General features: G+C 38.6%; 1 protein-coding gene across 1 annotated transcript in view; it reads left to right on the plus strand.

The window, feature by feature from the left end:
• The first annotated feature begins 760 nt into the window (after window positions 1–760).
• Window positions 761–24,462, plus strand: part of MBP (myelin basic protein) — a 95,848-nt gene continuing 72,146 nt past the window's right edge. Inside the window, exon 1 of the mRNA XM_009578643.1 lies at window positions 761–835. Coding sequence (XP_009576938.1) covers window positions 785–835 — 51 coding nt within the window. The 5' untranslated portion in view covers window positions 761–784. The remainder of the gene's footprint in view (window positions 836–24,462) is intronic.

Genomic DNA, 24,462 nt, shown 5'->3' on the forward strand with positions numbered 1-24,462 from the left:
ACTGCATTTAAATCGGCTGAAGGCAGCAGCAGTGCATAAGATTCTATACAAACACATGCTTCTATGAGAAGAAACACGTAGTATAACCACAAGTGTACTCTAAAAGCTGAAATTTGAGTGCTGTGGTTTAACCTACATAAGCTCTGTTAAAGCTGAGGTACAACAGGATGAGCCAGAAAATACAAAGAAAGAGTTGGCATTCCTTTATTATGGGCTTATCATGAAAGCGTGGGCTGTAAAGAACATATCCATTCTCACCTCCACAGCACATTGTTCGCAATTTAGTGTGGTGCTTTTTTCAGTAGTTGCTGTTTATATTATGACAAATGTGAATTTGAAAGAACTTACTTGATCTTTTATGGAAGTTTGTAGTTACAGATCATTTGATACATGTTACACTGTTTTGGTATTATAAACGTAATATCGAAAGACAGGGCCTCTACCTAATTTCTAATCTAGTCTTGTTTTATGTGAAAATTTCACAATAGACACTATTTTATTTTTCCTCCTCTGTTTGTGTCTTTTTTTAGAAGAAGGAAAGCTTTCTGGTATTGCTTAGATTGACAAAATAGACCAGATAAGCCTTTTTGCCTTTTTTTTTTTTCTTTTTTTTTCCATAGGATCTTTCACAGATCTTACCTTGGACTGTAAAAATTGTATGAGAACTATCTCTTTGTTCTGTGTCAGATGAAAAATTTAATTTGTGTTTCAGTACAAATGTTTTGGTTTCAAAAATGCTGTTTTGGTTTTATCTTTTCAGAATTTGAAGTTCTGGTGATCCGTCATGGGGAACCATGTAGGAAAACGAGAACATAGCGCTGACAAGTCAACCAAGGTAAGTGTAGAAAACTGAAGAGGCAAGGCCACTTCAGAAATATGCATGTTATGAAATACATATTTTTTTAGTACATTAGTGTGTTTACCAGATCACTTTTGCCATTACTATTTCGTAGTTGTCTCTACAAAATGACCACCTTCTTTTAAAGAGGATCCTATGAGATGTGGCCAAACCAGGATTTTGCTGTGCTGGATTTAATGAGATGTGATGTTTTCCTGTGTCAGATCCATAGCTGATAAAAAACTTCTCAGTCATGGTGGAAATGAATGAAATGAGCATGATACTGCAGAAATTTTTAAAGAGCCAGTGAGCTGAATTATGGTCTGTGTGTTGACAGCTTTCCATTTGGGCAGTCATTGGCTTTACCCATAAGAAAGAAACTATACAGAAACACGTAAAATAAGAGAATTCTAAAGGAAGAGATTGTCAGTCTGAGGAGATACAGCTTTAAAAATCTCCTCCCCAGGAAAAAAAAAGATGAGACCTGTCAAAATGTTCATTAAAAGTTAGTATTTGCTTTCTAACCCTCTGCTGACACGGTTGTGTATTTTGCACATAATGTGGTATTCTGTTTGCCTTGTGATAATATCTCGTTTATTTGTTTTTCTACATTGTACCGGAAGAGAATTCACACATATCTTAAAAAAAGACATCTTTCTCTCTCTCTCTCTATATATATAAAAAAAAGATGCTTCTTGTTGCTAGGTATTGCTAACTTCCCTCCACCCATCCCCACCCAAAAATAACAGTTTATAGTCTGAGCCCACATTGTATAAAGCTGTTGCCCTTTGCATTGGACAGATGATGTAAACAGATAGCTCTATGCTTTATCTGGAGGAATGTGGGTATTTTGCATTGCTGTGGCAGATAAGGAGCTATCCCTAAAAGGTATACAAACTAGAATTCATACAGTTGTTAGTTCTTTGGCATCTCCTTTAGGAAAATACAAAAGCACACTGGAAGGAATAGGGAGAAAACAGCAGGTAGAGAGAACAACTGGCTGCATATGTTTTTGTTTTGTCTTTGTGCAGTATTTTGCAAAATGGTTTTGTGGCCCAAAGTTTCAGTTTCAGTACAAACAACAGTATGAGTCCCAAGTTGTGGTCTTGTAGTGACCAGTCTTGTAGACTTCCCTTCTAGAAAACTCGGTTGTACAGATCCAGCAAAGTCAAATGCTCTGAACAGATGTATTTAGCCAAATATTTTGATCCTTTCTGACCAAGGGTGTGAAATCCTGCAGGTGTCATACGGCAGGTATACAGAGCTTGATGGACTGTTGTGCACCACGTATCCCCTGCTTTGGTCTTTGAGGACAAAATTTGTTTAGAAAAATACTTCATAACTTTTCTCCTGCTGTGGGATCACATGTGTCTGATGCATCTGGGTGGCAGATGAGCAAGTTGTCGGGCACATGGGGCCTCAAAAAGGAAAAGATTCTTCAAGCTGTAGCAGCCGATGCAATAGGTGCAAGTTTGCAATGGTGAACAAGAGCCAGGTGGCCATGAGTCTTGCACTTAGTGTGTAACAGACCTACAAGGAAATGAATTGCTGCAATTTTTTTTTTTAATTCCTTCTTTTTCCTAATTAGTTCATGGAAAATACTTGATTCTGCAATGAAAAAAATGTTCATTTACCTAAAATATTTTTGAAGGGGGAACTTATTTCTGTAGTAATGTCTTCTGTCCATCACTCATCCTTCTAGAGTGACAAAAATCCGAAACACCAACCCCCTAAACTTTAAAATAGGCAGTGCTTGATCAAAATCTCCCTTTATGCAACTAAGATAGTAATCATGTCACAAGAAATGATAACACCACAGATTTAAAATCAGGAAATACATGGTTAAGGTGCTACTATGTATTCCACGTAACTAGTCAATCTTGATTCAGTTCTCGCAAGTTCTTGCCGGCAATAGTAACCATTTGTCATACTTTTTCTTTTCTTTTTTTTTTTCTTTTTTTTTTCTTTTTTTTTTTTTTTTTTTTTTTTTTTTTTTTTTTTTTTTTTCCCCTTTTTTTTTCTGAATTTTTTTTTTTCTTTTTCCCCTTCTTTTAGCTGAAGTAGCTTGCTTTTTTTTTTTGGTTGTTGTTCAATATAGCTGTATATTAGAACTGTTTCGCCCCCCCCAGTCTTCTAGTGTGGTATGGGAGACAATTGCTGAAGGCTTGCAGAGACTACCATGGAAATGCTGAAGTGCCTCTCCTTGCTCTTAGCGATAGAACTGCAATGAAAGAGGCTAACATCTCATTAAGGGTCTTTCTAAAATTCATTACTTGTAACTTCAGGCTGTTTACCATATTTCCTTTTCTGACAATACAGTACCAAAGAACAACATCATTTTAGGCAGCTGCTTTGAACCTGTGATGTCAGATTTGCTGCACAAATGCTGTATTGGCTCCTGAACTGATACTCCAGTTCCCCAGATGGCTATTTTATGTATAGTGACATTAGAGAGACTGTTGCCAAACTGTAGGAATCGTAACTCTTGGTTGTCCAATAAATGTCCTGTAATACAGCAATTACTATGGGTTTGGTTTTGTTTTGTTTGAGTTCACATCTAGCTTTGCTTTGCTTTCAGTGAATTTGCATATTTGAATTACAAAATTAGAAATAGAGATCTGGAAAGCAATTATTTCATCAAATGACTAACATGGCACCAGGATGCTTTCAAATTGGGAAATATGCAAAAGACAACATGATGGCTTCCCATGCTGTGATACTTCTTTCAAAATATTGTTCTTCTCTTGATTTATAAATATGCCAAACTACAGTGATTATTTAATAAAAAATGAGATACTGTGAAATTAATTGGATGCTTTGAAAAATAGTTGGTCTATTTGACCTAAATAATGCTGAAAATATTTACAAAACCCTCACATTTTACTCAAACCAATAACATACTCCATCTCATTTCTGTCAGATTTCTTTCTCATGTATTTAATGGATCTGCATTTTTTTTAATAGTTCTGTAAGATACATCAAAACTATTCAATGATCCCAGCAATTTATCTTCTTTCTTTTTACGTTGGATGATATTAGACTTTGCAGTCGGCTAATGCATTAGTAAATGTGTAAGTATTTATTTTGTTTAACTTTGTTCTTAGTGTTAATACTTGGGTTTAAACTTACTTAAATATATCTAAGAACAACAATAACAAAAGAATGGGCTGTTCTTCATGCCCTGAGGTTCTTTAAGTTCTTGGAGAGCTAAATGTAGAAGAGTAGAAAGAGTAGACGACTGAAATTTTATTGTTCTGTGTCCGGAGTTGTAGTTGATCTGCATTAACTTGGCACCATTAAGCTATGAAGTGCCACGTGCTCTTTTGTGATGACTAAAGCTGCCTGTAAGTATTACAATCTGCTACTCTCTGTTTTGATTGTCTCCCTCAGAGAATTCTGCCCAGCATGTATATTGCCATCCCAAAATCGTTGAACCTTCTTGGTACCTGTCAAAACTGTCCCTTAACTACATTGATTGTTTGGGAAGATGGGGTTGGAAGGAAAGTTTCCGTCATTGTCCCATCTATTCCACAGCAACTACCAAATGCACCAAGACCACGGAGCCTGGTTTCCATGTGTCTCAGGTCACATAGTGCTATGGGGAGCTGGAAACCAAGCTTGTGACCTATAATAAAAGGTCAAAACCCACTGCCCTGCCATGTCAAGGGATTGCTTAAGAAACTTAGACAGGCCTGGAACATGTTAGATTATTGGAAATGCTGGATCATCTACCTGTTTCATGTCCTTGATGTACTTGGGGTATGCTGTAAATAAACGCTAAGGAACCAAAATCAATTGCTACCTCTGATACCTAACTCTGAAAAACTTTAGGAAATGTAAATTGCCACAGTATATTGCTTTCTCACAGGCCAAAATTGATAGCAGAGGTAGTGATGATAAGGCACTCGGTCTACAATTTAATGTTTTGTTTGAACTAAAAGCTGTCTGTTAACAATGACCGAGTCTTGCTGTGTAGTAAACATATGAAAAATCTTGCCTTTAATTGCCCTATGTATGCACCTAGATTCTATAATGTGTTTTTGTAGTGGTTGATTTGATAATTTTGATAAACTAACTGGTTCTTAGTGTTTGAGGAGAACTCAGTATAATTAGTTCAAGCTAAATTGCTGTGATAAGCATGTATCAATAAATCAGGTGGTTTCTGTGCTGCTTCTGAGGAGATTCTGTTTTGTCTCCTCTTTTTTCCCCAATTGTCGTGCTAATGTTCAGAAATTCGCGCCCTGCCTTACTCTTGATAACATTGGCATAAAGTTTTCTGGCTCTCCCTGATGAGAGGGGGGTGAAATTCTGAAGATGGCTGGCTCAGTAGTTGTATTGTTCACCACATAGACACTCAATGATCTGCAAGCAAAAGGGTTTTCACATTGATCTGATCTGATGCCCTACCTCTCATGGTTGAGACTGCTTACAGACCTGAGCCATATATGTGGTTTTTACCAGGTGCTTCCTCTTCATATGCATCATAAAGTATCAGGAAAAGGAAAAAAAAAAACCCCGAACAGATGAAGTAATTTTATTTGCTTTATTAATTGCTCTGAAGTGTTATTTTTGTAAGATAGAAGTTTATTTTTTAATACTTACAGCTTGAGAGATACTTGACATACAGATTATATGGATTTTGAAGTCTGGGATATGCTTTTCTGTTGGGAAAAAAAATCAAATGTGGCATTTTATTTTATTACGTTTAAATAAATAGTCTTATTACCATACATAAATTAATCAGGGTGCAGCCTTTTCACTTTTTTGCCCTAGCAAAGTTGTATAGCACTATTTTTATTTTCTAATACAATTGTGTGTTTTCTCAGAGTTTTACCTTTTGCTGTAAAGCAATAAAGAGCACAGGGGCTATAGTGATGTGTTCTTTGTAATTTGATATATTGATTAAAACACTCTGTCTCAAGCCAATATCTTTCTGAAGGCAAAGGAAAAATAGAGAAAAACTTTAAAATGTTACGAGCGCCAGTGTTTTCTGTGAGAGATTTGATGAACGTTTTCACCAGCCAGTGTTACAGGTTACACGCTGTAGAAATTCTTGTGACCAGCCAATGTCTGGTTAAGCGGGTGCCTGACACAGGGAAGTGCTGCTTTTGGAAGAGACAAATCCCTTCCCAGGGTGTGAAGGGAAGTTCTGGGCAGTCAGGTTAAGCAAGACCAATTTGATAGACGTCTGTTTTGTTCAAATTCTGCCATCAACCTAGATTTGGCCTTGAGCAAATCCTTTTGTGTTCGCTCTATCCTTCTATTTCATTTCTTAACCTTTGTACTGTCTAACTGGGTTGTTTGTTGGGACAGATGCAGTGTCATTCTGTATTAATAGTAGTGCTCAGAGACCTTGAGTGGAGCCTTCAGGCACTAATGTGCTTCAGCTAGTGAGATGATGTCATAGCGATACAGAAATGACTGTACTGTTTGAAGCCTCTGAGAATGCCAAGTATGCGGTAGCTATGACATCTGTCCTCAAAAATTAGCCTTAAGACCATCATTCGGTATGGTATTGGAAGTCTATGTCTAATGTTTAAGTAGGCAAGTAGCTCTGCTATAAAGTTAAAGGGAACAATTTATGTGTCTAAATCCAAGTCGTGTTTGAATAGTTGACTGTTCATTAAACTCTTCAGGTGCTGACTTCACTAGGATCAATTGTGGTTATAATATTTAATCTTTCTAGTGTCTAAAATATGCTAAGCTCATCGTAAGTATGTGTGAAAGATAAACGGTCCCTGGATCAGAGCTGGTACTTTTACATTCGCTCTTTCCCCTTTGTTGTGTGTATGTGAAGGCCACTGAAGGTGTAGTGAGGCTTCTGTGCAAAGCAACTGGTGGAAGAGTTAAAGATGGGAGGCAAGGCAGATGTGAGTGAGGAGCAAGTTCTGCTCAGTGCCACAGCACCTGCTGCTAGTGTTTAAAGAGTTGCCTGAATTGTATAATCTTGGCAGAATGTCAGTAGATCTGCCTTTCAGTGAAAACGTGAGTAAATATGTAGGTAAAGGTTACATGAAACAAGTTGACAGCATGTTTTTCTTTTGTGCACTCAACTTCTAAGTACTAGTGTTTCTTGATTTAGGTCTTGAGCTGGTTGAGCTTGCATGGGTGTAAAAGGAAGAGGTGCAGTCGCTGTGGTTTTGGCTGGGGAGGAGGTAGGGTCTTGGGCTTTGTTCTCCCACCCTCAGCCTGCAGAACTGACTAGAAGAGGGAAGTACACTCTGTACTTTTTAAGGTCTTGTGCTTCAGACACCGTGCTGTTGTGGTATAGTTTGCTATAGTTCCCTTCTTGTTAGCTTTGATACAGATCTAGATAAATGTCCTGTCAAGTGAGTTTAATGACAGTACCACTTAAATTAGCAAGCAGTTGGAAGAACAGGGTTGTAATGCACTGCCCATTCGTTGTGAACTCTCTGTGAACTGTTCTAGTTGCTGAGATGGCTTTTCTAGTAAGAGTCAGACCATACTTCAGCCTGAGAACGTGTTGTTCACTGCCTTAGTATCTTCATGCTGGAAAAAAGAAGGCGAAGCTGTTTATATCTTTAATCTTGAGGAAGCAGTAAGTGACATGGAGGTCCTGAAAAAGGGAGCAATATCTTCTTCCTTCCTCACATAACCTTTTTGTGCTTTTATGTTGTGGTGGTCATAGATCAGCATGCGACGATATGTTGTATCACCTGCTCTGAAAGTGGGTGAGATAGGTCAAAGTAACAAACTAGAATTTCCATTAATTATATTTGAAAACAGCCTAAAAAACTTCTGCAGTAATGTATTCCCTTAGAATGCAGTTATATCTGTAAAATCAGTTACGGTGAAGTGCTTTCTCCCTGTTAGAGAGATTGCCAAGCTTTACCTACGGGTACCCAGGGCCAAAGCACAGCAGAATTTCCAGTATCTAAGACAGTCACTGGTAAATCTGTCCTGTGGCACTTACTAAAGTATTAAACCCCAGTAAAAGTGCATTTTGAAGTTTGTCCTCATCATTTTCCCCTAATGCTAGTTCTGTTGTCTTTGCTGCTCCTGGGCAGTAGCTGGGAAGAAGAGTGCTGGAGCCATGTTTTATTTTAATTCCCAGTTTCACACACTTGTATTTCTGATAGTGTAACTGGTTGTGAGTCATGGTTTTACACTATGCATTGGTACAAAACCAAAACCCCAGCTCTGCTCAGGTCTGATGCTAAATGTTCTGCTGTGAGAAAAGAGAAGTTCCACATTTCTAAGGTGAGTTGTATCTTGCTCTCATTTGTAAATTCAGCAAGTGTGAAATAGACATCAGAAGGAAAAAGATATAGCACTTTCCCATACAAACTATCACTTTAACAGTAGCTTCTTTTTGCACTTCAGAAGCTGAAGATGAATTTCTTATGTAATTGCAGTTATTTGTACACTGAGTAAATTTAACTTGTCTGCGGCTACAGTTCAAAACCTGATTTTTCCACTTTGAGCTAAAATGTCACGGAATGTTTTTCCTTTCTACTTGACTTTCTCATGGCCTCTGCTTTAAGTTGATGGAAATACTTAGGTAGCATTTGCTGGAGAGAAGAAAAAAAAAAAAGGTTTTTGCAAAAGGAAATTGAAAAACTTTTAAGCAGAGTAATATGACTTTATTCTTGATTGCTCAGATAAGGTTCACTCTTAAAATCAATCTGATCTTTCAATGCAGCATCCCATGGATGTGGCCATAAAAATACCAAAATTTGCATAGAGCTGAAAGCCACAAGATGCATACCACTTACCCTGGATAATTAGGGGGACTTCTGAGCATCAGTTATAATCAAGAAGAGGCAATAATGGAAATCTTGCATTTTTGTCACACTGCCACAGAATGACATTCAGGTTGGTGTAGCTGGACTTAGCTAGAACTGAAAGATGAATTTAGGGAGGCATGAGGGCACTCCTCTTGCTCATGAAGTCTGTGCAGCTCAAAAGCCACAGAAAAGACCTAAGAGCCAGAAATCTTAGCAAGTCTATCACCGATAACATCTATCCTTAAACAAGTCGCTTATTATCAAAATGATAGTCACCATTTTTGGGTCCCCAGGTATTCCTGTTTTGTGTAAGAGCTTCAGGATTGGGTTCACTGTCTGGTAGTGCTGAGGTTTTCAGATGAGTTATGGAAATCAAAATATACTGGAAATGTCTCAGTTAAAAGGTAGTATCCGAGACTGTTACATTGAAAACTGAGTGGGGTTTTTTTGTTTGGGGTTTGGTTTTTTTTTTTTTGGTTTTGTGGTCATAACTGTCTTGTGTCTAGCACATTTTCCCAGCCTTTCACACCCCCCCTCTTCTTTCCTCCCTTTATCTTCCTTCTACTCCTTCTTACACCCAGTTTCTGTCTGCACACTACTTTCTGCCAGCAACTCCATCTCTGATGCAGTCTTAATTCAGTGCCATGTTTTGATTTTTCTGAGGCATTAGAAATAAAACTTAATTGCTAACAGTGCAGTTGCATGCTCAGAAACAGTGAAGAGATGGCCAGTCTGATCAGGAAGGTGGGAACGTAGAAGAAAAGAGAGGAAATTTGCACTTTTCTGACAACACATATCCACTTGAAAAATGGTTTTCTCTTCCAGCCAGTTCACTCCCTTTAAGCTGACATATGACTTTCAGCAACTATCCCAGCCTATCACAGTACATTGCTTTACAAAGCAATCCAGTAGTGCTATTGCCAGTATTTGAAAGCTGAAAATCAAAACTTTCTCCTGTTATTTTTATGACCAGCTATCATCATCATTTATATATTGTTTTGTCATAAAGTTGTGTTGCTTTTTTGCATTTATACCTTGTACCTGTTAAAAAATTGGTTTTATGTGGAAAACAGAAGAATTGTTGTTGAATTCTTTTGGGGAAACATGGCTAAAATTTGTCAATGTGAAGTGGAACTGTGTGCAAAAACTTTAAATCCCACTTTAATTCCTTGTGTGCACATGTCCATATATAAAAAAAGTACAAGTGTATATTTAAAGAAAAAAAAAATGCAAGTGTATATTCAAGTATAGATACTCTGCTTATATCCTGGTATGGCTGCAAATGTGCTCACAATATGAGTTTCAAAAGGCAAGCCCAGTAGCCTTCCACCCTGGGGAGTCTGGCTGTCCATTCTGATGTTCCCTGTGAACTAGAGGCTAAATATTTTCTTCATGTTGAGTCAGAGCTTTCTACTGCAGATGAAACTTGCCTTATGGTGAACAGTGATAAAGCCTGAATAATCAGTCTCTTGCCCCCCCCCCCGCCCCCCAATGTCTGAAGTTCCAGACAATCCTGGTTTTTTGAGACTTGGCAGATGAAAGGTTCGCGAATGTGAGACTCTGAGAATCTCGAGTCAGTGCCTGTAACAGTTCAGGAATGTTTATATCTCATAAAATATATTAAAGATATTTCAATAGTTACTACTACTATGTATTGATTTAAAAAAGTAAATGTCTTTAATGTATTTAACAAATACATAGTGCTAGTATAGATAAATACATCTTAGTGTTCTAAGAAAGGATTCAGAGCTCACAGTAGGGGAGACCCACTGCATAAAGTTACAACTGTTTTGTCTTTTAGTACACTGCTACACAGAAAACTCAGTATGTTTGGGACGATCCATGTTACTTCTAGAGCTCGGTCCCATGAGATGAGATTCTAGGTCAAAAGCTCTGCATAATGAAGACTAAAACTTAGTTTTTTCTGCTGAAAGAAATAACTTGCCTTATGCTGCAGGATACTTGCTGATAGAGAGAGGTCCTCTCGTATGATGTGGTGCTAATCTTCAGTTTCTTTCAGAATCAAATCTGTGTTCTGAGAAAACTGATGTAATATATTTCATTTGAGTTGGATCTGAACCACTGTAATCCATTGCATTCAGATTGACTTAAACAAAGCATGTTGATTTGTAGGTGCTGAGAATGCGGATCTGCAACATTTAGCCTTAGGATTCCTGCAGATTCATTTTACCTGACAAATTTTAATGTTGATTTTTTTCCTGCAATTCAATATTTCAGGAAAATATAATTCTTAAGAGGAGGTTTTTCTTTATATTTCCTTCAGCTAATTTCTTGCCTTATAAGTAAGAGTATTGGTAAGTAGGAAAAAAAGAAAGGTGAAATGCCTATTTAAAATTAAGCTTTGACACTTTTTCCTCGTTTTGATTTCAGTGCTTTGTGTTTTCCTTTCCTGCAATCTTCTTGGGAGGGGAGGGAACATAACTCCATTCTGGAATTTCTTTGATTTACCACTTCCGCCTCTTGCACCCTTTTCCTTTCCTCCGGTGTCTTGTCTTATATAGCCCTATAAGGATCGATAGAAACATCTGAAAATGAAAGTTTTGTGGAGCTTGGGAGAAAGGAGGCCAAAAGGTCCCTGTCAGTGGATGCCTTCATCCCTGTCAGTGGATGCCAAGATCTTTCAGGCATTGGATTCTACTCTGGGATTTTGCAGAAAGAGTTTATAATGCAATAGCATAATTCAGTTAATACTGTAATAATGTTGTATTGTGGCTGTTGAGTCGCCTGATCATGGGAGAATAAAAGATTTGTGGTATTTTGGAAGTTTACAGGGCTTGCCACATAGACTTTGTATCAACTAAATTGTGTGTCTTTAATCACTTCTAATTTGTCCTGCTGCTGTACATAAGGGACAGGAGACCTTCTGAACATGTCTTACATGGAGCCCACAAGGGAGATGGCTCCACCAGGAGCAGGGAGGGCTTGGCTTCGATCCCAGCTTCTGAGCACTGGTCTCAGCAGTTGACAAGTTCTGTTTTTTGCCCTGAGCAGCTTGCTTTAACCAATTAGGCTATGAACTGTGGGCTGGCTGAGCAGGGGCAGAGCTGCTTTCTTCCTTGCAGAGAGCCAGATGGCCAGCTAATTGTCCCAATCACTGAGTAAGACTTGGCCAAGTCTCCTGCTCAATTCTCAATTCTGCTGCTGTGCTGGCAAGTTGGGTCTTGTGGCTTTAAGAAAATGAGGACTTCAGGGACATCTCTGAGCATCTGGACTTCTCTTAGTCACGGTTTAGCATGGTTAGTTTCAAACCTTGAAATGGTTCCTGGCTGTTTTTTGTTTCTTAAAAGAAAAAATTGCCTGATGCTTAACAGGAGTAAAGACTTCTTGGTCTGAGTTAGGACATCTTGCTTGTTACAACATTGTTGGTATTGAGATGTGGTTGCAATGGAGGAAAAACTTCAAGCAGGAACCCATATTTTGAAGGATTGATTCTCTGGGATTTTGCAAAGAGAACTTGTATCTGTTGAGTGACCTATTACAGGAGAAGAGTTGGGGGGGAGGGGTGGGATTTTGAGGGGAGAGTATTTTGGTTCGCTAGAGTTTCCGGCATCCTTTTTTAGGATAATTATTTTTAATTCTTAGAAAGCAATGGGAAATGATTATTTGAATGCTGCACTTAAGAATATGTGCTAGACTGTTTTTCTAAGGGGTCGTAAACTTGCTAGTAGAATTGCAAATGATATTGCATTTCTACAGGCTTATACACTATTACTCAGTGTGATCTATATGCTTATACACTATTACTCAGTGTAATAATTGCAACTACAGTTTATGTGTAACCTCTTCATATGAATCTGTTTGTTTGTGAAATGCAATATATGTAACTTAGTTGCTTTTGTGTCAAGGTAATCCACTTTTGTTACAATAAATCATTTTAGGAGGTAAAACTGTGGGGTGCTAGAGGCAAAGGATGGGACAAAGCAGAGTAATGATAATATGTCCTTTGCAATGGCAGGGAATTGAATTAAAAAGATGCCTAGGTATTTCCAGTAAGCCACCGATTTTGTTCAATGCTGAAAAGACAGTCTCTTGATCTAAAGTGATTCTGAAGTCCCATGTTGATAGTTATTCAAGCGGCTTGAATAGGCTGTCAGTCAATTCACAAGTAGCCTGTATATGGGAAGGATCAAATATGTAAGTTAATACAATACAGCTATTTAAGTTGTTGTATTTAGAGTTGATGAATTCTAATCTGCCTTTTTTTTTTTTTTTTTTTTTTTTTTTTTTTTTTTAAAAATCCATCACGCTCAACCCATTTTCTTCAGCCCTGGATCTGTTTTGCACAGCTTGTTTTAGTAATGTTTTGACTGTGGATCTGGCAGTACCAATTCTACATAGAAGTTAGGTAGCCAATGGATCATACTACCTCTAGGGGAGAAGGTGAAGAGCTTTGCATAGTCTGTTGTGCTTTGTCTGAAGTCTGTACTGCACAATATATGAGTAACACCAGAAAGTCTGGACAAAGTCTAACTTCTTTGAAGTTGTACCTGCTCCTTTTTTATGATGAAATACCAGCAAGAGAATGGCAGTGGAAATACCTCTTTGTTCATGCATAGGTTTTTCTCTCTCCCGTTAAATTCTCTGTTCAACTCCTTTAATTCCTGCTTGGCTATAGAATTGAGGCATGGATTTTAGCCTTCACAACACATATGCAGTAATGTAAAATTCTATTTATGTGCATAGCGTTACTAAGTAACAGTTGCTGAGGGAAATGCAGTTTTTAACTGCATGACGTTTGTGCACTTAAAATTGCCAGCCAAGTAGTGCATTAACATAGATTTTGCACATTAATGTAATGGGATTTGCTGTGGGCTATGTGTGAACAAAACCTTGGGAAAAACAGCAGCAGTATAGTTTGAAGAGTTGGAGTCTCTCCACAGCCTGGTCTTGTGGACAGGAGATGAAACCCAGTTTGCCCGTTCTACCTCATCCTCTCCATACCACACCATAATTATGGACCCTGATATATTTGTGTGTATTTATATTTATATTTATATCTACCTATAGATATGAAGGATTCCATGTGTAATCAGTATGTTTTGCATGTGTATCTTCCTTCAGGGGGAGGAAGGTTGCGTGGCAAACAAACAAAAAGCCCATTGTGACTCAGGGATAGACTGGGTGTTGATAATACAAGGAGAAGTTTGCCTTGAGCTGTCTTCTCTAGTAACTGTGTTTACCTCTAATTTTGCACTGAGGTTATCAGAGAATTTGTTTTTTCTAAGGATTTATTTTCAAGGAATGTTACTTTGGAAAGGTCATGTGACTAGCCTTGAGATGGAACTTATGTATTAAAAAAGATTCTACTTAAGTGAGCAACCTTTCCTTTAAATCAAACCTAGTATAACCTACACTACAGCTTTGAGCTGGAGACCTTTATATGCTGATGAAAATGAGCTGTTGAACTGTCGTGAAGTCCTACAGCTTTTAACTCATTTCTCTGCTACAAAGCTACTTTGTGCCTGCAAATACTTGGAAGATGGCGGGTGTGTATGTGTATGTGAATAATTATTGCAGTGGGATGGTAACATGAGCTTATTAGGCTGTATGATTTGCTCATCGTGGACTGTGTAGAACTTCATTTCAGTGAGGTTCTTGATTAATTGTGTCATTATGTCAGTGTACATAAAAGATGTGCAAAACCAAATTTTGATAAGTAACTACTACCACAGTCCTTTTATAAAAGTGGTGTAAGTATCTATCAGGTTGTCATGGTTTAACCTGGCAGGCAGCCAAATACCACGCAGCCGCTCGCTCACTCCCCACTCCCCCTCGGCGGGGCAGGGAGAGAATCGGAAGGGTAAGAGTGAGAAAAACTCATGGGTTGAGATAAAGACAGTTTAATAGAATAGAAAAGGGAAAATAATAATGATAATGGTAGAATATACAAAATGAGTGATGCACAATGCAATTGCTCACCACCCACGCTGACTGATAACCAAGTAGTGATCGGTACTTCCTGGATCACGCCTACCCTTCATATACTGAGCATGACGTCACATGGTATGGAATACCCCGTTGGCCAGCTGGGCTGGCTGTCCTGGCTGTGCTCCCTCCCAACGCTTGTTTTATTTTGTTTGGTTTTTTTTCTTAAGCTGAATGTCCTTGACTAGGAGGGTACTTGGCAACAACTGAAAACATCAGTGTGTTATCAACATTCTTCTTATACTAAATCCAAAACACAGCACTAGGAAGAAATTTAACTCTATCCCAACCAAAACCAGGACACAGGTGTGTTTAGTCGTTAGTTTCTTGGATTTTTGTAACGTTGTTTTAGCTGAATCCAGGCATGTTATTTGTTAATCACTGAGAAATGCATTATAGCTGGGAGTTGATATCATGTTATTTACCTGGGCTCTTCAGTAGCCAACATTGCTACTGTCATGTGGATAGTATGATAACTTGTCAACCTTGCAAAATTGACTTCATTTATTCACCCATGGCAATTGATTTTTACTTTTTTTTTCTTGCTATGGATGATTTACAAAAAAAAAACCCAAACCAAAATCAAACCTACTGACATCATCACTGTAAAAGCTATGTACATTGATTTCCCCCCACCCCCCCCCCCCCCCCCCCCCCCCCCAGCATTGTAAAGTCTTTTGACATTTTTGATGGGGTATAATTCTAAAGTATTGTCTGACTGCATTTTTTTTGCCTGTGTTTGAGACACTGTAGTATCTGAGCTCTTTTTGTAGTATCTCATACAGCCCGCCCATTTTGGTTTTGAGGCCAGAAACCTTTACCTCTGGGGACAAATCAGTCCCAAGTTCTTCATTGCTCATTTTTCTGTAACTCTCTGTGACCAGCTGTGACTGTTCAAGTGGTTTTAAACTGATATATTAGCCACAACTTTTCCCTTGGCAGGCTGTCATCTCTGGTGACAGTATTAACTCCAAGCAAAATATCTTTAAAGTCTACAGAAGAAGCAAAGCAGAACAAGGGGAGAAAATTTGTCAGCAGAACTCTAAGTACGTATCTGTTCTTCCAAACCCCTTTCTTGTTGCTATATAGGGACTCATGCGCATCTTTTCTCTCAAATGCCTGAGTTTAACTTAACTGGGGTTAAGCCTTTTTTGCTAATAGTGCCTTTCTTTGCCATGTACTTCAGGAGCTGCTCATCAGTTCCAAACATCTGCAATACAATCATTTACAGTCATTTAACTTAAATGGATGCAAAAAAATAAACAAAATCTTTTTTGCAAAGCTATTTTCTGTCCAGTTGGCCCCCAGCCGATCCTAGTGAATGGGGTTATCCCATTTCAGATGCAGGGCTTTGCATTTGCCTTTACTGAACTTCATGAGATTCTTGTCAGTCTATTTCTGTAGCCTGTCAGAGTCCCTCTGAACAGCAGCTCTGCCTTTCAGTGTACTGACCACTCTCTCGGTTTGTTTTTATCTGGGTCTTTATTAAAGACATTAAATGATATTGGCCTTAGCGTTGATCCCTGAGGGATGCGGCTGCTGACTGACTGCCAGATGGACCTTGTGCCATTGATCACAATCCTCTGAGCCTGGTGGTCCAACCAATTATCCACCCCTCGTATTCCACCTACCCAAACCTTATTTTCTTGGTTTGACTGTAAGGGTAGTGTGGCAGACCATGGGAGGCTGTGTCATAGGCCATGCTAAAGTCAGGGTATATGACATCATGCTTTTCCCCTCCTCCACAGAACCAGTCATTTCGTCATGGGAGGCTATCAGGTTGGTCAGATACCATTTGCCCTTGGTAAATTCAAGCAGGCTGTTCCCACTCACCTTCTATCCATGGAGAACAATTACTGTTAAAACTGTTCTGTCATCTGCCTTTAATAAAAAGATGAGAACAGCTAAGCATTTCAAATGCTATGTATTAAGTATGGCTGTCACTTTACCAATGCGTTATCACCCCTTCACTGCAGACACAGAGGTTTCTGTTGAGCACAAAATGTACCCTACTTTTGACGGTCTTTTATACTTTTATACTTCAATACTGCACTTTGGGATAATTGACCAAAAAATACTGGAGATGAGGCCTTTTTCTTTCAAGACAAATCCACGTTAAATAGAGAAGAGGCATGAAGTGCACTTTCTAGTTGGATGATGACGCTTGCTTTCTTGAAACCTTGCTAGAAAGATGGATACTGGTCACAGCTTCACAAAGACTTGACAAATTGATACCAGCCTGTATATAGTAACTCTTAACAGTACAGAGTTAGTGTTGAGTGGTCACAGAAGAAAGGCAATGCTGGCTGGCTAAGCGAAGGTTGTTTGTTTTTTTTTTTTAATTAAATAGCTAAAAAAGAGGAAAGATCTGAAAATTAGGCACTGAAGGAAAAGGTGGAAATTGAAGAAGATAAGAAAGTTTGAGACAGACCCAGGCAGTGAATAGAAGTGCTTGCTGGTAGTGCTCCACTCTCCTCCACAGAGCCTGGGGCTTGCACAGATGATGACTGTAAGTGGTGCAAAAGTAGCACTTATTTAAATAACTTTTTTTTTTGACATATAGGTCTTGAATTTCAACATGATATAGATATATCCTTGTTCCTGCCTCCCCCCACCATGATACTTTTCTTCTCCTGAAGGTGTGCAGGGTTTTTACTAGAACCACATTAATGAATCAAACTCTGATAACTGAATCATCCTTTTGAATGTCGGTTTCTATTTGCTTTTTGGCTCACTGAGTGATAAGGTGGCTGCTCACAGGTGTGGTCTTATTTCTGGTATTACCATTTCTTCCATCTGTACATGCACATGAGTCTTTCATTGTCATAACTTCTGACATTTCTTTACTTTGGTAGTACAGAAGATGGAGTTTATTTTTACAGTCAGTTGGAGATTCCTATTGCCTGGTCTTTCTCAGGTTTGATTTCTCTGTTTGACTGTATTTATTTGGAAAATGGTAGCTACAACTGTTTAAAACAATACTGCCCCTGTAAACTGTTCCATTTTAAAAAACAACAAAACAAAAAGTGCTCCTGAAGAACAGTATTATGTATAGTGCAGATGGCATCTTATTCAGTGATTAGATTATCTGTTCATACTTTTCAAAAGGTATGAGGACAGCCTTGTGAAACACTGATATTATGGAGCATGTATGTTATCATATTGAACATCTGAAGAGACTTTTGATAAATGCTTTCTGATCACAGTGGTTTTTTTATGGTGTACGTAAATGGAAGCAATTAGCTCTACAGGAAAACCTCCCCTATTTCCAGGTGAGTAATAGTGTGTATTTGCTGATGAATCAGGTGTCACCTGGGACTGAAGAAGCACTGAGTGTGAGATCTGAGTCATTTCCTTGGGCTCTCAAGGTTTGTCTTACCACTGGCTCATTGTGGTAAGCAGCAATAGTTAACTCGAGGTGACTATTTCTGACAGTTAGGAGTGTGTTAAATTCTTGATATGTGGGAAAAAAATGTAATATTTTACCTGTACTTGTTGCATATGAAATCACCAAGACATGTTAGAAACTAGCCGCATCACTTTACCAAAGTAAGATCGCATATGTAAGTATCCACATCTGCATGTTACAGTCTGGGCTGAGTTAGAGTCTAAGTGTGCTCCAGGGGAGAGCACCAATATCTGAAGGTGGCATCTGAAGGAACTGGTATAACAAACCACTCTGTGGCCTGGTAGCCAGAACTCGCTGAGGTCAGGCTGTGAATGATAGCCCTTACAATGTCTGGAAGCCCCAGTGAGATCAGGTGCTCTGATTGGGTTTAAAATATGCGCTCATTAAAGTGTATTTACCTCACAACTGCATAAACATTCTGGTATTATTGCTGCTGAATGAAACCATGCATCCTTATTTTCTTGTAGCGTGCTTCTTGCTTTAGAGGACCTTCATATGCCACTTGTGGGGCAACTGATGAAATTGGCCTCTGCCATTCATTAACATCGGTAGCTCTTCAGGGTTTGGGTAGGTTTTTTTGTTATTGCTGTTGTTGTTTTTCCCCTCACAGTGGTCAGTGCAATTTGAATGCCAATTTTAGACATTTTAAATGCAGACTGAACAGTTGCCTGAAAATAAGCAATTAAAGCCTGAAAATAAGCAATTAAAATGTCATCTCTCTGGGCATCTTTGGATAAACAATTGGTTTTGTAATTTTTATTTCCAAAATGTTTTGCCTCTGAGACTTGGTTATTCCCTTCTGAGATGGGAAAGTTATTGAACATGCAGGTTAATGTTTCAGCTTGCTGGCTTCGTACATGTGTTACAATGGTCCATTTCATACTGGTGCAATTGTAACTCTGCACAGTAGTTTTTGTGAGAGTGCCTCTGTGTTGGCTTATAGCATGGAGGAAAGCATTGTTGTTCTCTTGTTTTGCTTTTAGAAAACAAAATAACAGAATAAGAAGCAAAATCATGGGAAGATGTTTCTGTTTTTACATTGACGTAATGCCATTTACACAGAGGCGGCTGACAAATTTTGCTCTGAAGGCATTCACCTTTGTGAAAAGCTGAGCAGGCTTTAATGGTGAGTTTAGTAAAGCCTCTTGCTTGGAATATCTGGAGTTGTAATTCTCACCATCATCAGCATCACAAAATTGGTTGCTTCTGAAGAAGCCATCAAAGAAAATGTCAGACTTCCTGTCTCCTCAGCGTTCTTGCACAGAATGATCTGTGTGGGTACTGACTGCATACTTGCTGAAGACTTTGAGAGAGCGTATATGATGTCTGAAGAAGAATAGGCTTCCTAATGATTTTCAAATCGCCTTCTTTGTGAAAATCATCATAAAGCACCATGATCTTGTTTAGTGCATATGAATACTGTGAAAGGGAAATTATCATCTTGGTAAGGGTCTGCTCCTCCATTCCTGATAATAGATGCTGAAGTCAAAGCAAGCAGTGAATGGGAGCAGTTTCTGTTTGTGTTGAAGACATCGTTGTGTAATTTTCCCTTGTTACTGGAATGGATTCGGTTTGTTTAGCTTTTTTGAGATTCTCCTGACTTGTGTTGTATTGCTTTAGTGTTAATTAGGTGTATTGTTTTGTGTTATTTATTGCAGATTTTATGACAATCTTTAGGGTTCAGTTTAGACAGTTTCTTGAAAAATGACTGAAAGCTAGAATATTTCAGAAATCAGTTAATCTTCTCTTTAGATTTTGCATTTTGTGGTTGGTAAGGTAACTAGTGAAAGTGGGAAAGGGATCCTTGTTTTGCTTCTCTTCAGATGCCTCAGGCAAAATCATAAATTGATTATAATAGATGTTCTGAAATTGCTTTCTTAAAAATATTCTGAAAAGTATTGTATACGTTTCAGTGTTCTTCAGCTCTAGGATGATTTTTTTGCTGGAACATGGAGAAGTATCTAGGATTTTTTCATGTTTAGAAAGTAATTTTGTTGACAATTATCTACTAGTTCACATTTGGTTTATACTTGAGAGACTTACAGTGGCCTGCTGAAAGGAAGGTCTGACAGATTTGGGCCCATAGTTAGACGTTAGGTGAACAAGTCCCTGGAATAGTACTTTCTGAAAAGGTAGTTGTTCCTGACTTACGATTTTGATATCAAAATTTAGCGTTTAGCTTTCTGTTGTTTCCTGATAATTGTCTTGCATGAGAATTGAAGTTGTTGAGAGTTGATGGGCAAAGTCTGTCTCTTAAAATGAAGTATTTTAAAGTGTATTTTAGTGGTAGTGCCAGAGGAATATTGTTGAATTTGTATTTACTGAATTTCTTTGAAGGAGGGAGAAACCTTTTATGCCACAAAGTGTAAAAATGTTTTGCAATAACCATTATTGATGAAACCCTTTTTTTACTGAGTTGCGGCTTTCTGAGTTACTGGGGCAGGGGAAGGTGATCCTACTTTAGGTTATGGCTTTCCTTTGCAATTTTTGCAGTGTTACGTTCATGTAACTACTACCCAAAATCTCTGATACTGCTTCTTTTTCAAAGAAAAACACAAGGAAGATACCTATTTGCCACTTGAGTTATTTTAAAAATGTATTTATGCCTGCTGTTATTTTGGAGTATAATCTACCTGCATATTTCCTGTTAAGAAATAATTAATGATGAAATGGTTTAAATCCAAGTTCTTAAACCACTGTATTTTGTTGATATAAAAATGGGAAAGCTCGAATTTTCTTCATTTTTTTAAAATCTGGTTTTGTTCAAGATTTGGAAAGGTGACTAATTCTTACGAGAAAGTCTTCTTGCAGTGTCTTTGGTGAGGTATGAGAAAGGGAGGTAACTTCTGTTTTTTGAGCGTGTTGAGAAAAAAACACCTAGAGGTGCCTTAATATAGTTCTAAAAATTAACATATACTTCCCAATTGTTCCTCCTTCCTGTATTTTTAAATCCAAGGTCATTACTTAAGGTGCAATTACATTTTTGCACATACTCTTTCTCACGCGCTTTCTTTTTTAGGAGAGAGATTTGGATCCGTAGTGTTGTGGTGAGGCTGCTGGGATTTGTTAAATCCTTGGACTGTTATCCCCTTGCTGCTCTTCCACATGGGCACCCTGGATACTGGAACAGGGAGATGTAGCGCCTGTCAAGCATGGTTATATGGCTCAGGGGCTGAGGAACAAGGGCATAGAGGCCAAGGGTTTTCTCCTTGATCCTGCCAGTGTGGGTAGAGGGCTTGAGAAGAAATGTGCGGATCCTGGAGGTCGACAGCTGGTTGCACAGCTGGTGCTGAGTCACAACAGGCATTTGGTTTTTACAACCATGGGGACCCTCTTTGAGGATCAAGGACTGCTCAGAAGAGATTTGAATCTACCTGACCAAGTGGTGCAAAAGCATCTTTGCCAACAGGCTGGCCAGCCTTGTGGGGAGGGCTTTAAACTAGGAGTGATGAGGGAGGGAGATGATGACCCACAGACAAGTGAAGAAGTGGTGGACTGAGTTGGCCAGCAAAGGGTGCAGGGTGATATGGACAAGAACCTTGGAAACAATGCAGCAGGGCTGAAGGCAGAAGTTTATTCAATAGACGATTGAGGAAAATAATCCTTCAGCAAATAGTAGTTTTTGCTTAGTGTCTAACAAGGTTTTAATAAGACTTAGTATCTAATGTTTGGAGCATTTTTTTTTTTTTTAATATATTCTTGTAGTGAGGAACTATTTTTGACACATTAGAATCTTGTTAAAGTGATCTTTGATATCGTGATCAATGTCTTGCCTTATCTTCACATATCATAGAATATCTCAAGTTGGAAGGGAACCATAAGGATCATTGAATCCAACTTCCTGCTCCTTGCAGGACTACCTAAAACTAAATCATATGTCTAAGAGCATCGTCCAGATGCTCCTTGAACTCTTGACAGGCATCGATAGTGAAGGTAACACTAAGCTAGTAAAAACAAAGAAGTATCCTTACTTTTGTGCTCATACTGTTGTGCATGGAGGTTTTTCAACACCTGTGGGGTTTGCTAGATGATTATTTTTCAAATACAACAGAGAAACCAGATTGACTGCAGGAAATCATGTCCTTGCTCTTGATAGTTACCCTTTCCTGGTCACTATTCTGTGCCGATGACTTAAGCTTCAATTTCGGAGGTTTTCTACAAAACCATACACTTCTGAAGTGAATAGAGGTTGTTTTTTTGTTTGTCTTTTTTAATTTACTTAAAGTGAGAGTTAAAAGGTGTCATACCAGTGTTTTACAATTATACAATCTATTTTGTGTCTTTATCAGTTTCCTTTAACTAAAAAACTTAGTTCCATGCCAACTGTATTTCAAAACCGTTATCTGAAAAGAAATCTTTATTTACATTTTGAAAAGGGCAGTCACGTTTTGATTATTTGAAAATATCACCCCCGTAAATCTTGATATTTGAAAATATTTTCTTTTAAGTGGTGTTTGTGCATTTATTTACACTATGCAGAGGACCTGTGTTCATTCTGGAAGCACAGAGTAATAAAACAGTTTCTTTCAAGGTCATGCATTTAATACTGGCCTATTTAAATCAAACAGGGAAGAGGAAAAGTTTGTGTCATTCAGTTACATAGTCCATAATTTTCTGTCTTGGGTGGGTAGATGGGAATACTCGTATGAAGGCCTCGCGCTGTGTGACTGGTGGCGAGTTCATGGCAGCTTCCCCCTTAACCAAACGTTGTGTAGCAAACCTTAGTTCTCCCATTAAAACTGGGGGGCGGCCCTGTATGGCGGATCGCATCTGAGAGCCAGTCTGGTTCAGTTCTCTCCTTCTCTATCCCCTCACGTAGTTAAGAAGGATTATTTTTAGCCCCTCTCTCACCCCTTGTTCGGCTCCTTGAGGGCCCAACAAGCGTTTGGAGCAGCCAGCTTGAGGGCATGGTGAAGAGGGAGGACACAGGCCTAGGGGATGGACAAGGCTGGGCCACGGCGGGAGTGCACGCTAAGGAGGAGCTGAAACGTCAGGTTTTCTGGGTTAAAATATCTTGCCACTTTTGAAAGACAATGGTGTCTTTTTCTCAACAACCTATCACCCCCCAAAAAAACCCAAACCCTTTTTGTACAAGATTGAAGAAACATTTGATAATTTTATCACAGTGCAGAAACAAATGCATTGGTCAGTACTGTAGTAAAATTTCCTTCTAACCTACAGGTCTTATAGGTAAACAAAATATATTTTAATATCAGGCAACTTGTGTGTAAAATTTTTCTTAGCTTTGGCCTAGAAATACACTTCACAAGCTAGAGACTGCCAAGTGACCTAAAGCAGTGAAAATGGTCTTCCTTCCAAATCAGTATATTAGAAAAATTCCCTTCTAAAATTAACTGCTCGGTGTTATATTTAATTCTTCTTTTAATTCTTGGCAAATAAGCGTAAATTCTGCTTTTTACATGCTGAAAATGTCTTCGTTTTTAGGGAGTTGAAGGGATGTAATTTTGAATCTAAAGTGCTTTTTTGTGAGCTTTCTTTCCTCTTGAGCTAAGACTTGGGAAATGAAAATTAAATTCAAGAAGCTGAAAGTCCAATTTTGGTGTGCAGTGGCAATTGTTTCAGGGCATGTTTCCTACTCACTAAGCTTAGAGGGTATTTGGATTAGTGTAATGTATCGCTGTGAGCAGAACAGCGAGAAAATCCTTTAAAGTTGTTTACCCTTTTTAGCTTTTTTTTTGTGTACACTCTTAACACAAAGCAAGCACTTAAAAGATACTTCTGTTGCTCAGTAAAGCCAGTCTTCAACCACATATAGAAATAACCCAGACATATATGCTGGCATATTTATTTTGCATACTGAAGGACTGGTTCTTGCACATAATGGAATTAAGAATAAAATACCAGAAGTGAAATTCTGGCCTCCTTGCAATCTGGTTTGCTCCTGGAGAACTGGGCAGAGCTAAACTGTCGTGTTGGGTGCCGAGTTCCTTCTCTCTGTGTTGAGTTGGCATTATGCTTCAGCTGTTTGTAGCCCACATAGTCACATGTGTTCCACTTCGCTTCTGCAGGCCTGTGGAGTCAACCATTTATATTGACAAGTGAAACCATATCTGTTTTCTCTTAGCAAAGGTAATCTCTCTGCCGGCTGCAGAGTCAGGATGTCAGCTGTGCTGATTTTTTTGTACTACAAAAGCCAGAAGGTTTTCACAGCTGGGGGCCCAGAAAAGATGGGGTTTTGCTGATAATGTGGCAGACTGGTTTATTTTGAATAGTTTTGTATCACTCTTAGGCCTGACACTTTTACAGTGAATATTTCTGAGATGCTCTGTAATAGCTTTCGTTTTATAATGTATTTCACTCAAAATACCTTCTAGGTAATGGGAGGAAGAAAGTAATATTTGATTCAGGTGAATATTTGATTTTTACTCATTTAAGACACTCTGAGTATCTTCTTGTCCCTGGGGTACTGCAGGCATTCTTTTGTGTGATGAAGCAGATTTGGATGTCACTTCAGGCATGATTTCCACACCCACCTCGCCTCCTCTCCGCGCCCCCCCCCC

This window comes from Fulmarus glacialis, unplaced genomic scaffold (genome assembly GCF_000690835.1).
Source record: "Fulmarus glacialis isolate BGI_N327 unplaced genomic scaffold, ASM69083v1 scaffold39965, whole genome shotgun sequence".
Lineage (NCBI taxonomy): Eukaryota > Metazoa > Chordata > Aves > Procellariiformes > Procellariidae > Fulmarus > Fulmarus glacialis.